This window comes from Pristis pectinata, chromosome 1, assembly GCF_009764475.1.
Source record: "Pristis pectinata isolate sPriPec2 chromosome 1, sPriPec2.1.pri, whole genome shotgun sequence".
In the NCBI taxonomy this organism is placed as follows: domain Eukaryota; kingdom Metazoa; phylum Chordata; class Chondrichthyes; order Rhinopristiformes; family Pristidae; genus Pristis; species Pristis pectinata.
Genome location: NC_067405.1, coordinates 85,714,593 through 85,728,590, shown reverse-complemented (window position 1 = coordinate 85,728,590; position 13,998 = coordinate 85,714,593). Strand labels below are relative to the sequence as shown.

Here is a 13,998-nt window from a genome sequence, read left to right as displayed (position 1 = left end):
GTGTACATGTGACTAATAAAGATCTTATCTATCCATCTACTTGTCCAAATGTCTTTTAAAAGTCATTATTATACCCGTCTCAGTCACTTCCTCTGGCAGCTCATTCCACATGGATACCACCCTTTGTGTAAAAAAATTTGCCCCTCAAGTTCCTATTAAATCTTTCCCCTCTCACCTTAGACATGCCCTCTAGATCAGTATATTGGAAATGTTTGAGGGGGATGGTGTGTTGACCCCCTGCTTTGTTTTATGCTTTTACCTCTACTGCAGAGTGGAGATGTTTCAGGGAAAGGGGCACCCCCAATAGTGCAGTGAATTACCACTATATCTAGTCACCACTGTGAAAGCTGTGACATTTTCTGCAAGAATGAAAGCACTTTGAGAGTAATTTATTGGATGCCCAGAACTTTTGTTGCATTCAGAATAGATGTGAGAAACTCTACATAAATGTGAGTCATTCTTCCTTTGCACACTACAGCACTTCTGCTTCCTAATGCATTTAGCATTGTGCCATCTAATAAATAAAGGTGCTCCTGTTGCACAGGAGGGTGTCAGGACTATGTTTTAATGATCCAGTAGTGTGGTGGTGAATGATGGACTTCTTACAGGTAGAGGCCAGCAGAATATATAACGACTGAATATACCTAACCTCTGCTCAAAGCCTTTCTCCAATTTTGCTCAAATGTTAATATTCCTGGTGACCCCTCAGCTCTTGAACAACCACTGATACTAACAGCTCCCCTCTACTTACCTGCTACAAAATCTCTCAACCTTTGCTCCAAGGACAAGCACCCCAGCTAAAATCCTTTAACCTGGAACCATTCTGGTAAACCTGTTCAGCACCCCCTCTACAACCTGCACATTCATAGAGTCATACAGCACAGAAGCAGGCCCTTCAGCCCAACTGGTCCATGCTGACCAAGATTCCCACCTGTTAGTCCCACTTGCCCACGTTTGGCTCACTAAACCTTTCCTATCCATGTACCTGTCCAAGTACCTTTTATACATTGTTAATGTACCTGCCTCAACTACTTCCTCAAAAAGCACCTCCAAAAGGTTCCTCCTAAAGCCTGCTAACCTGAGGCAGACCAACTGTAATCTAACCAGTGTTTTACACAATTCAACATTTCCCTGCTTTTGCACTCTGTGCCTCTGTAAATGAAGCCCAATATTCCACATACTTCACAGAGTGCATTCCAGCACTTGCAAGTAAGGGATCTATACACCCAGGTCCCTTTGCTCCTGCAGCTACCCCCCCCCAACCCCTTTAGAACTAGGCAGTAATCCAATATGTTTATTCACATTTAAACTAGCTTTTAGCTCTACATTTATTTTGTTAATTTTGCTTTTCTTTTACACTGTGGCACAGCCGGTAGAGCCACTGACTCACAGCTCCAGTGACCCGGGTTTACAGTACTGACCCTGCGTGCTGTCTGTGTGGAGTTTGCACGTTCTCCCTGTGACTGCGTGGGTTTCCCCCGGGTGCTCTGGTTTCCTCCCACATCCTAAAGACGTGCAGTTTGGTGGGTTAATGGGCGGCTCTGAATTGCCACAAGTCTGTAGGTGAATAGTGGATTCTGGCGGGAGTTGATGAGAATGTGGGGAGAATAAAATGGGATTAACGTAGTACTGGTGTAAATGGGTGGTTGATGGTCGGCATGGACTTGGTGGGCTGAATGGCCTGTTTCCCTGCTGCATCTCTATGACACTGATATTCAGTTCTCTTTGCAAGGCCTCAGATGAGAGAACAGCCTTTGCTTTCAAGTAGCAAGAACCGGACAACATTACTGGCACACAGGTGTCAGGCAATGACCACACCATGGCCAAGTTCCCCACATCAACATCCAGGAGCTCACCATTGACCAGAAAACCAATTACACCAGTACCATGAACACTGTAACTACTGTAGCAGAGGATGGGTACTCCATGACTTATCCCCGTGACTACCCACAGCCTTGGCCCGGGACTTCTACAAAGCATAGCAGGAATACGGTCCCAGATGGAGCAGCTACGTGTCTCAAGTAGATAATCACCATGCTGCAGAAATCCCTCTCATTCCACTGTGCAACCTCCGCCACTTCTGTCACTGATTCATCACACTGCATCCTCTCCCCAGATCTCCCCCTTACTCCATCACCGACGCAGCTGTGACTGTTAACCAGGGGTACTTGTGGGAGCGGAAAAGAATGCACACAGTCAGATAGGAGTAGGAATTAGATCTGGAGTGTTAACGGGCAGCACTGGTACATTAACCTGGGCAGAAGAGGGTCAGAGAGATGAGCGAGGTGCAGGTCTAACAGCTGTGGGAGAGAACAATCAGCCTGAATGAGTGATGTCCCACACCTCCTTACAAGACTCTCGAACAGGCCTCTTAGACGATAAGGATGAACTCTTGATCTCTCTACCTAGCTGTGGCCCTTACACTTTATCTGTCTCTCTGCACTGTACTTTCTCTGTAATTGTAACACTATATTCTACATTCTGATTTTTCCCTCTTTTGTACTGCCTTGACGTACTTATGTATGGAATGATCTGTCTGGATGGCATGGAAACAAAAGTTTTTCCACTATAAATCAGTGCACGTGACCAATAATAAACCAATTACCTTGTGGAAATGCAGCAGGAACATTGCCTCACAGTCAGAGGGGTCTGGTGTGTGAACAGCACTTGGCTTCTCGCCCCTGTAGAAGTGACCATTCAGTAAACCAAGCACCTTTTTCCCTCTCATTCTACCACTGCAGGAATCACTTTGACTCCACAGACCAGGGTATTCTTGGCATTGCTGTATTTTACCTTATCCGATTGTGCATAGTGTACAAACTCCAAAAACAAGCAGGAGTAGCGTTAAAAAACACAAAATGCTGTTGAACTATAGCGTTAAAAAACACAAAATGCTGTTGAACTATAGCGTTAAAAAACACAAAATGCTGTTGAACTATCAGTCTCAGCAGCTAAGAAGCATCATTGATGTCGTGTCAGTTACAGAGGGGAGTCCACCAGACCACAGTAAAGCTGCAGGAATGATTGGAGAAAGTGTTGTGCTCCTCATCCCCCGCTCCCATCATTGAGGGAGGGATGTAGGATGCTGGCTGGCTCCACTCCGCAAGTTCCCAGTCCAGTGGACGAGCTTTTCAACTGCAGAATGCATCACTATTGGGGGCCCAATCCTGCCCTGGGCCCGACTCCTGTGCACGGGTACCTCTCACCCAGACCACCGACCTTGGGGCTTTTGCGGCTCCTTCGTCACAGGATGACAAGCTGCAGGCCACGGTAGGACGCAGTCAGCCACAGAGGGAGCACGGCCACAAAACAAGCACTCAGAGTGCAGGGGAAGCCGTCTTTAAGCAGCCGCTCATACAAGACAACCCGACACCTGTGTGCAACGCTCCCGTGAGTGTGCATTTGCAGATATGCACACCCGTGCATTTGATGCAGGCACTGCCAGTGGGCTGATACTGCAGCCAACCGCTCAGATCTGGTCCCAGTCTGCAGCAGCCCAGGCGGGGAGTGGGGAGGAGTACTCCCAGTCCGGCCCCGTGTACCGCAGTGCATGCAGATACATGACCAGGTCCCCGGGAGCAGGATCCCTCCTGACCAGTCGACACTCGCTGCACAGATCGTCTTTCACCACCTCCGGCCGCCCTGTGGCACCTCCTCCCTTGCCGGCGGGGTTCTCCGCCTGGTTACCCGGCGGCCGCAGGGAGCTCTCCCCTTCCTTGCCGGCGGGGTTCTCCGCCCGGTTACCCGGCAGTGGCAGGGAGCTCTCCCCTTCCTCGCCAGCGGGGCTCTCTGCCTGGTTACCCGGCGGCCGCAGGGGGCTCTCCCCCCCCTCACCAGCGCTGGACCGCTCTCCGTCCGGGAGACCCACGAGGTCGAGGCTCTCTCGCAGTCGGTGAACCTCCACCAGGTCCCTCAGCAGCTCCTCGTCTGTCTTGTCCAGCTTGCCGCCCTTGGCCCGGTGGGGGCCCCAGGCCTCGGTGTTGTACACGGGGTCGTTGATGATGGGGTGGCCCAGGTACTGCAGGTGGACGCGGATCTGGTGGGTGCGGCCGGTGTACGGCAGGCAGCGCACCATGCTGGAGCGCCCGTTGTAGCTCAGCCTCCGGAAGATGGTCCGGCAGGGCTTCCCGGCGGGGTGCACCCGGCACACACCCACCTTGTAGGAGACCACCAGGATGGGCTCCTCGCACCACACGTCACCGTCAGGGAACTCCCCCTCCACCCGGCACACGTACTCCTTCTGCACCTGCAATGACAGTGACACCTCAGCCCATGCCGGTGGGGGGGCGGTTGGTGGCTGCCGGCGTGACCAACCCCTCCATCGCCAGCCCCCTCCATCTCCTCCTGGGACAAGGAACTGCAGAGAGTTGTGGACACCACTCAGCACCTCACTGAAACCAGCCTCCCTGCAAACCACCCCCCCACCACCCCAATAGACTGTCTACACTTCTTGCTGCCTCTGTTCAACAGCCAACATAATGAAAGACCCCACCCACCCCGAACATTCCCTCTTCTCCCCCCTCCCATCAGGCAGAAGATACAAAGGCCTGAAAGCACGTATCACCAGGCTCAAGGACAGCTTCTATCCTGCTGTTATGCGACTACTGAACAGTCTCCCTGTAGGATAAAATGGACTCTTGACCTCACAATCTACCTCGTTATGGCCCTTGCACCTTATCGTCTGCCTGCACTGCACTTTCTCCGTAACTGTAACACTTTATTCTGCATTCTGTTATTGCTTTTCCCTTGTACTATCTCGATGTACTGATGTGAAAAAACAAATCTGTATGGATGGCATGCAAAACAGTTTTTCACTGTACCTCGGTACATGTGACAATAATAAACCAATTTACCAGTTTATTTACCAAAATGCAACCACGGGCCCCTATCCATCTCGTCTCCACACTGCCCCCACCCCCCTTCCCCCGAACCTCAGCCCCCTCTCCTCCTCAGCCAAGGTTCCTTCACAAGAAGGGAAGGTCAATCACCCCTCAAGCCTGCCCCACCATTCAATATTATCATGGCTGATCTACGCTGGCCTCTTCTGTGCACGTTCCCCATAGCCCTCAATTCCTCAGTCTTTCAAATATTTCTCCCCCAATCCTCTGGGGGAGAGAGAGTTCCAGAGATTCACCACCCCATGAGAAGAAATCCCTACGTTTTAAACGACTGGCCCCTTATCTTGCAATGGTTTCCCCTCGATCGAGTCTCTCCCCAAGCATCTGGTCCCCTGTAGTTTTCTGTGGGCCGTGTTTCTCCTCCCAAGACACCTCCATTGTTAAATGGCATCCTCACACGAGAGGAATGATTCGAAGTGGGGTGGGGGTTACACAAGGGAAAAGGCACGTAGCCACACCCAGTGGTGTAGGAACACCTGCCCAAATCCAGCACAGACCCTGTGGATCCAAAGCCCTGGTGAAGCCGACCACACCCCACACAGACAGGATGGCTGGCGGACAGCTCCCCATTACTCCAGCCTGATGCTCACTGCCTGGGCAGAGGCTCTGTAAACGTCAGAGAGTCATGGAGCACACAGATAGGCCCCTTGGCCGGACTGCTCCATGCTGACCGAGATGCCTTCCTGAGCTAGTCCCATTTGCCCATGTTTGGCCCATATCCCTCTAAATCATTCCTATCCATGTACCTGTCCAAATGTCTTTTAAACGTTGTAATTGTACCCAGCTCTACCACTTCTTCTGGTGGCTCGTTCCACATACCCACCACCCTCATGAAAATCTTGCCCCTCAGATCCCCGTTTAAATCTTGCACCCCCCCCCCCCACTTTAAACCCTTGCCCTCTAGTTTTAGACTCCCCTACCCTGGGAAAAAGACCGTGACCATCCACTTTATCTCCACCCCTCATGATTTTATATACCTCTGTAAGATGCAATGTACGGGGAGAGACGTTTGATCCAGAAGGGATGTGATGGGACAGTGGTATTGAGGCCAAGATTGGATCACCATAATCTTTCTTCGAATGGCGAAGCAGGCTTGAGGGACTCCTGCTCCCAGTTCTTATGTTCTTCCGATGGATGCTTTTCAACAAGGGAAGGCAGCACAGTAAATTCTAATTCTTTCCACACCAACCCAAATTTCCAGCAGCAGATCACCAGGCAGTGATCAGGCAAAAGAACACCTGCTGCTACCCTCAATGAGTAATGCAGAGAGACCCAGGGGTACAGGTGCATAGTTCTCTGAAAGTGGCAACACAGGTAGGGTGAAGGCGGCGTTTGGCATGCTGGCCGTCATTGCTCAGGGCATTGAGTACAGGAGTTGGGAATATCACGTTACAGCTGTACAAGATGCTGGCTAGGCTACTCTGGCAGTATTGTGTGGAGTTCTAGTCGCCACGCTGTAGGAAAGACATGCTTAAGCTAGAGAGGGTGCAGAGGAGATTCACGAGGATGTTGCCTTGATTGGAGGGCTTGCGTTATCAGGAGTAACGGATAGACTGGGTCTGATTTCCCTGGAGCAAAGGACGCTGAGAGGTGACAAAGTTATCAGAAATATAGATAGGGTAGATAGCCAGAGTCTGTCTCCCATGGTAGGGGGCAGCTAAAACTAGAGGCATAGGTTTGTGAGAGGGACGAGGTTTAAAGGGGTTCTGAGGGGTAAATATTTCACACAAAAAGTAATTGGTATCTGGAATGAGCTGCTGGAGGAGGTGGTGGAGGCAGGAACCCCAACAATATTTAAGTGACATCTGGTCAGGTGCTTTAATGAGCAGGACATAGAGGGAATATGGAATTAATGCAGGCAAGTGGGATTAGTATAGACAGGCACGATGGTCAGCATAGATATGGTGGGCTGAAGGGCCTAGTTCTATGTTGTAGAATTCTTCCAGACCCTACAAGTGGTAGCAGCTGGGCCGAGACAAGGGCTCGGCTCCCGTTCCAAGGGCTCAACGCACAGTCTAGACGGACGTGCCCAGTGCCGTACTGAGGGAGCGTCACACAGTGACTGTGGGACATGGCACTTCATTGGTCGAGGTGCCCCAGGGTTGTGAAAGACACTGGGTGAACACGTTGGTTCTGCTGGCACAGTCCAGTACAAACCCAGTCTCATGGCCAACGGTGAGACTCATCCTGAACCAATCCCAAGCCTGCCCTCGCACGCACATACCTGTCTCTCTCGGACTTGCTGGTCTATTTTCTTGGAGACCTCCAACGTCCGAGCGAACATGAGGACGCCGGAGGTGAGGCGGTCCAGCCGGTGGATTGTGTGAAGCTCAGTCAGGTTGTACTCCTTGCCCAGGATGAAGATGACAGTGTTGTGTCGGAACCGGCCGCAGGGGTGGACGGGAATGGAAGCCGGCTTATCTACTACCACCAGCTCCTGGTTCTGGCTCAGGATCACGATCGGCTGGGCAGTAACCGGCGGTTCGTGCCTGTGCACCGTGTTCCGCATGAAGTCATTGTTCTGGAAGAGGGCGAAGGGCATGGTTTATTGCAAGCGAGCACAGTGCAGTCAGCCCCACTGCTTCAACCCAAGGTCCAGGCTTCCACTGGAAGAGGGCCAGAGGGTCACCAGCAGCAAAGGCTGAAAGAAGGGGCTCTCTATGCAGGAGTCCTTCCCCTGTACTTCGGGGTCCTAGGGTGGACAGTGTCGCACAGGGCAGTGCCACGCAACGAGCTTTTACATTGCTTTACAGACTCCCAGGCTGCCTGCCATTTCTGTGTTCCACGTACATACCAAGCATGAGAGGTAGCAGCCCCCCCAGAGTATTTGAAGGGGCTGCTCTCAAGTTCTGGTTGCACTTCAGCCCCACTCTCCTGATCTTTGGGCACCCAGTGCAGTGGGGGTGAGTCGGCATCAGCTGGGGGGGGGGGTCTCCTTGTGAGTCTGTTCCTGGGGCATGGTCAAGGAGACCACTCACAGCTGCAGGCAGTGGGCTGTTGAGGGTTCCACCCGAGCTGACCGCCTGCCCCTTTTCTGAGGATGTTTCTACGACCGGGTGTCCTGGAGCACCGCAGGGCCACTGGCTCTTTGAAGGTCTTCCAGGACCGGTGGGTGCCACAGGGACTGGAGTGCATCTTGATTTTAAAAGTAATGTAAATTTGAATGAAATCGTGCAAATACGTTAATAAACTGGTCCAGAAGATCAAGTCATGAGATCCACAGGGAACTGGTAGACTGAATCCAAAATTGGCTCAGTGAGAGAAGACAGAGGGTAGTGGTGGAGGGGCGTTTCCCTGACTTGAGGGTCTGTGACCAGTGGTGTTCCACAGGGATTGGTGCTGGGACCTCTGTTGTTTGTCATATACAGTAGATTAATGATTTGGACGAAGTTGCAGGTGGTCTGGTTAGTAAGTTAGAGTCAAAGTCAAGTTCAATGTTTGCAGATGACACAAAAACTGTGGAGTTGTGGACAGTGAGGAAGGTTGTCAAAGGAAACGGCAGGATACAGATCAGTTAGAAATTTGGGAGAAATCACAGGTGGAATTTAATCCGGACTAGTGTGAAGTGATGCATTTTGGGAGGTCAAGTGCAAGAGGAAGGCATCCAGTAAATAGCAAGACCCTGAGGAGCACTGATCTACAGAGGGATCTTGGGGTGCAAGTCCATAGCTCCCTGAAAGTGACAACACAAGTAGATAGTGGCGAAGTAAGGTGTGCAGCGTGCTTGCCTTCATCGGTCGGGGCATTGAGTATAAAAGTCGGGAAGTCACGCTGCAGCTGTATAAAATGTTGGTTGGGCCACACTTGGAGTATCGTGTGCAGTCCTGGTCACTGCATTACAGGAAGGATGTGGAGCATTTGGAGAGGGTGGTCACCAGGACGTCGCCTGGATTGGAGACTATTAGCTGCAAGGAGAGGTTGGACAAATTTGGATTGTTTTCTCTGGAGCTTCAGGGGCCGAGGGGTGGCCTGATACAAGTTTATAAGATTATGAGGGGCACAGATAGGGTAGAAAGCCAGAGTCTTTTTCCCCCAAATGTCAAATATTTGAGGACATCACTTTTGGGTGAGAATAAGTTTTTTTTTTTAAACACAGAGAGTGGTGGTGGAGGCAGATAAGAGATCCATGTTTAAGAGGCATTTAGATACACACAAACAGGCTGAGAATGGAGGGATATGGACCTTGTACCGGCAGATGGGATTGGTTAGATCGGCATCATGGATGGAATAGACACTGGACGTCTCTCACTCCAGGGTTACAGGGCAAAGGGGGAGACCCCACCCAACAACAGAGAGAAAACAGAATGGCCCCCGGTGAACTAACCAGACACTGATCACAACGGCAGTATGATTATCTAGGTGCAAACACGTGTGGACGTTTCATGTTTACGGGAACACAATGAAAGGTACTGACATGGCCCCTCACTGACAACGGCACGTGAACCATGACAAACATCAATAAATACCAAACTCTCCACACAACGCCTGGGGTCTCCTGTGGACACCAACACGCTCCCAGGGATCTCCTGTAAACACGGAGCCGCCTGCTGATCTCCACCAACCACCGAGACGCGGGTGTGAGCTGCACTGAACACGTGGCAGCGCCGTACCTTTAGGACGGTGTTGAGGTCGGCGGGCTGCTCATTGAGCCGGATTCTGCCTGCTCTGGCTGCCTGTGTGTAGTACTCGATGGGCTCCACCCGGAACTCCGTACTGAAGACGTCGCGCAGGGTCTTCCCCACCCAGCGGCCCTTACAGTAGGTCTGGAAGTCAAAGTAGTAGGGAAGGACCTTCCTCAGTCCATGCTCGAAGTAATACTCCGTCTCTGAGGGAGAAGAAGGAAGGAATGTCATCAGACAGAGACCCCGGCAGACACCACCCTCCGCTGCCTCGCACCGAACCCCAGCACCCCTGGCTGACATCAGCCCGTCTTCACGGACAATCCAAGGACGGCTATTCCACAACGAGGGCATCACATACAGCCCAATGGCCATGGCTCTTTTCTTGGAGGGTGGGTGGAGGTGGACGCCGTACTTGTCTAGACACAGTTCCAGACTCTCCCACAGATCCTGTGTAGAATGGGTCCGGATCTGGAAGAGCACCCAGACAGGGTCTGGGGATGGGTGAGTGAGGGCACATTTGGTGGGGGAAGAGCAGGAGCCCCAGCTTTTGCCATTATTGCCTCACCCAGCACGCAGAGGGTGGAGCGCAGATGGGCCCAGGACTCAGGGCAGGGGAGGCTGCTGTTTACTGGATGGTTCCCATCCCCTATAATCGCCGCTCCAGTTTCCTTCCACACCCAACGACTGGTGGCTCCCAGCAGGTCAATCCCAGCACGCCCCCTCCCGGAATCAGTGGCAGCAACAGAATCAGAAGGAAGTTGATGAGGGAGTGGTACAAGGGAAATAGAGAAGTGGGGGGAGGAGTGCTGGGATTGACCTGCTGGGAGCCAGCATGGGCCTATTGGAGTGAGTGGCCTCCTCCTGTGCCACAAGCGAAGGAGGACGAGGAGGTGGGGTCCCTTCAGGGTAAAGGAAGAAGCTTGTGCTTTTAAGGCAACAGGTAGTGAGCGCACCAAGGATAGGTTGGCAGAGCAGGCCTCTGTCTGCTGCCTGGGAATCCTGTAAACCACCACAACCCATGGCACAGCTCTTGTGAGGAGTGGCTGCGTGTAAAAACATGGAAGGACTGAGAATAAGAGCTGTCAAAGGATGTCGGAGGTCCTGGAGGGTCTGACAGCCACAAACAGGGCAAGGTAACCTGTACCAGCTGTCCCTATCTCTCCCCTTCTGATCGACCCAGGCCCTCCAACACACACCCTTCAAGTACCAAGTTATGTGAAATACTGCACCAGCTCAAGGAGGAAGCAGTAGAGAGACTGTCTTATCACATCACAAGGTGAGATTGGCTGGGATGGGGTAGGGGGAGTAAGTTGTGCCTTTCACCATACTACCTTGGTATCAAGTCTGGGCTCCCAATGAAGACGTCCAGGCACAGTGGATTTGTGGGAGGTGTCAGGTCTGTCCCAGGCCAAAGGGAGTGGAGGAGGGGCAGTGGTCTGCAAGGATGGAAGAACCAAGGGGTTAGGAAGGAAGGAGACCAGAATGGGGTAGGGACAGTATCAGAGATGGGCTTGAAAATGAGACACCCAGTTGCCTACACAACAAGGCACAGGGACTCAGGTACCAGGAGACATGGTGGCGTCACAGGTAGACAAGGTGGTGAAAAAAGTGTTTAGCACGCTGGCCTTCATCAATCAGGGCATTGAGTATAGGAACTGGGATATTATGTTGCTGTTGTACAAGTCATTGGTGAGTCCACACTTGGAGCACTGTGTACAGTTTTAGTCACCATTAGAAGAAAGATATGATTACACTGGAAAGAGTGCAGTAAAGATTTACAAGGATGTTATCAGGACTAGAGGGCCTGAGTTACAGGGAGAGGTTGGCCAGGCTAGGTCTTTATTCCTTGGAATGTAGAAGAATGAGGGGCGACCTTATAGAAATGTTTAAAATTATGAGACATAGATAAGGTGGATGGAGTCTTTTCCCCCAGGGTAGGGGAGCCCGAAACTAGGGAGCACAGATTCAGGGTGGGGGGGGGGGGGGTGGGAATTTAAAAGGAACCTAAGGAGCAACTATTTCTCACAGAGGGTGGTGAGTATATGGAACCAGCTGCCAGAGGAAGAGGTTGAGGTAGGTACAACAGCATCATTTACGAAGCACTTGGATAGGTAGGTGGAGGGGCGGGGCTTAGAGGAATATGGGCCGAACGCAGGAAATTGGGACCAGCTGGGTGGGCACCGTGGTCGGCATGGACTGGTTGGGCCGAACGACCTGTATCCGTGCGGTATTGCTCTCTGACTCTATAATGATGAACGAAGATGCTCGGCGACAGGTAGTCCAGGCTGGGAGGTTGACAGACCACGATCTAGTTAGAAAGATTGCAGTAGGGGAAAAGGAAGTGCATTGAAAACCACGTAATTAGAGGAACGAGAATAAAACAAATAAATTAGATTTTTAAAGTTAATTTGCATTGAGTGCAGAGCTGACGAGGCCTATCCACCCTCTCACCGCTGCAGAGGTCAAACAATGAGACAATTTATTGAGCTCAGCCTGGGCCCGCCCGCAATCTCATCACTAGCAGTCAAACAATAGGACAACCCATTAGGCACACTGGGGGCCCACCCGCCCGCACTCTCACCACTGCAAAGGTCACTCTGAAACAATGAGACGATTTATTGGGCTCAGACGGGGCCCGCCCGCACTCTCACCGCTGAAGTGCTGATGACTGAAGCTGATGCCCAGATTCTTCTTGCCGGGCGGGGGCACATAGCGCTCGCCCGCCCGGCCGTTCTTGCCCTTCTTGCTCCGCGGCTTTTTCGTCGGGGGCTGCCCGTTATCTTGGAGCCCGACTCCCGGCTCCTCCTCCGGTTCTTTCCGTTTATCGCCGCCGGCCGCCTCGCTCATCCTGGCAGCCACCACGCGAACTGCAGGCAGGCGGCAGCGCGGCCACCACATAGTAACTTCCGGGGGCCTCGGGACCGGAGCCAAGAAGTGTCCGGGGTGGGTGTGTCCCGAAATATGCCTGAGCCGTGCTCTTTATATTTATTGTGTCCGAAACAACAGAGGAGCTGATCTGCAGCGCAGGCTGGAGTCAGAGAGTCGCACAGCACAGGAGCAGGCAGTCTGACTCACCACGTCCACACTGCCTGGTCTATCTGCACTGATCCCATTTATCCTCATGAGGTCCATTTCCTGGGCAATTCAAGCACCTGCGCTGATGTTTCTTAAGCAGTTGTGACATTTTCGGCCTCCAGCACCTCTTCCTGACCCCAACCACCCTCCGGGGAATGAATCCCCCCTTAGATCCCCTCTGAACCTCCTACCTTTCACCGCAAACCTATGCCCTCTTGTCTTAGACAACCCCACCCACTTAGACGAACCACGTCGACCCTATCTATCCCCCTCATTATTTTGGATACCTCTATCAGGTCGCCCCTCAGCCTCCTCTGCTCCAGGGCAAAATCAACCCAGCCTATCCAATCTCTCCTTATAACTGAAATGCTCTCATCCAGCCAATGCCTTGGTGAACTAGCATCATCTCCCCTCCAAAACCAATGTCACACCAATTCTGGTGAGACCACACCTAGATTATTGTTTACAGTTTTAATTTCCTTACCTAATGAAAGTATATACTTGATACAGAGACAGTGTAATGAAGATGCACGAGACTGGTGCCTGGGATGGTTGGTCTAGTGGTGAAACATACAAAATTATTAGAGGGTTAAACAGAGAAGTTGTAGGTTGGATGATTACCCTGGAATCTGGAACCAGGACCACAGTTCAAAATAAAGGGTAGGCCTTTATTATGCAAATGTGAATATTTGGAACTCTCCACCCCTTAAGGATGTGGGGCTGAGTTACTGATTGCTTTGAAAGTAAAATCTGATATTTCTGGATATATAAAGCTTTATGGCAGGAAAATGGGGTTAAGGTAAAAGATTAGCTATAATTGTGTTGAATGGCACAGCACATTTGAAGGGCTACAAACAATCTGCTAGAGAAACTCAGTGGGTCATGCAGCATCTGTGGGGGGAAAGGAATCGTCGATGTTTCAGGTTGAAACCCTGCATCGGTCCTTTCCCCCCACAGATGCTGCTCGACCCACTGAGTTCCTCCAGCACATTTGTTTGTTGCTCCAGATTCCAGCATCTAGTCTCTTGTGTCTACATTTGAAGGGCTGAATGGTCTACTGATTCTTTTCTGGACCTATGTAGTTGAGCTGCAGTACGCAGGTAACTTTTGTGTTGGCACTCATTCAGAGGCTGAGACGTATGAAAGGCTGGGCCTTAACATTTGCGAAACAAAGGTCCTCTACCAACCTCCCATCCCACTGCACAATACTGCCTAACAATGAAGATCCGTGACAGGACTCTGGAAAATGTGGACCACTTCCCATATTTCAGGAGCCACTTCTCAGTGAAGCCAGATAATGATGAAATTCACTTCTGAAACTTTCAATTTCCTCTCTCAACAGCTTTTTGCAGGGTGAATTTCCACAAACTGGCAGCACCCCAAAACCTTGCTCTAATTTTAAG

General features: G+C 51.4%; 1 protein-coding gene across 1 annotated transcript; it reads right to left on the bottom strand.

Moving 5' to 3' along the window:
* Nucleotides 1-2,768: 2,768 nt before the first annotated feature.
* rpusd2 (RNA pseudouridine synthase domain containing 2) lies at nt 2,769-12,471 on the bottom strand. The gene is made up of 4 exons (XM_052017907.1): nt 12,172-12,471; nt 9,509-9,723; nt 7,123-7,419; nt 2,769-4,246 (listed from the first exon to the last, which is right to left on the bottom strand). Exons 1-4 carry the CDS (start codon nt 12,416-12,418, stop codon nt 3,470-3,472), a joined length of 1,536 nt encoding a protein of 511 aa, XP_051873867.1. The 5' UTR covers nt 12,419-12,471; the 3' UTR covers nt 2,769-3,469.
* Nucleotides 12,472-13,998: the final 1,527 nt, after the last annotated feature.

What these genes read in the sequence shown, in the direction of transcription:
- rpusd2 (XM_052017907.1), bottom strand. Translation starts at nt 12,418, where the DNA reads ATGTGGTGGCCGCGCTGCCGCCTGCCTGCAGTTCGCGTGGTGGCTGCC. An exon ending in CAGTCATCAGCACTTCAGCG is followed by an intron (nt 9,724 to 12,171) that starts GTGAGAGTGCGG and finishes CTTCTCCCTCAG; the next exon opens with AGACGGAGTATTACTTCGAG. An exon ending in ACCTCAACACCGTCCTAAAG is followed by an intron (nt 7,420 to 9,508) that starts GTACGGCGCTGC and finishes GCCCTCTTCCAG; the next exon opens with AACAATGACTTCATGCGGAA.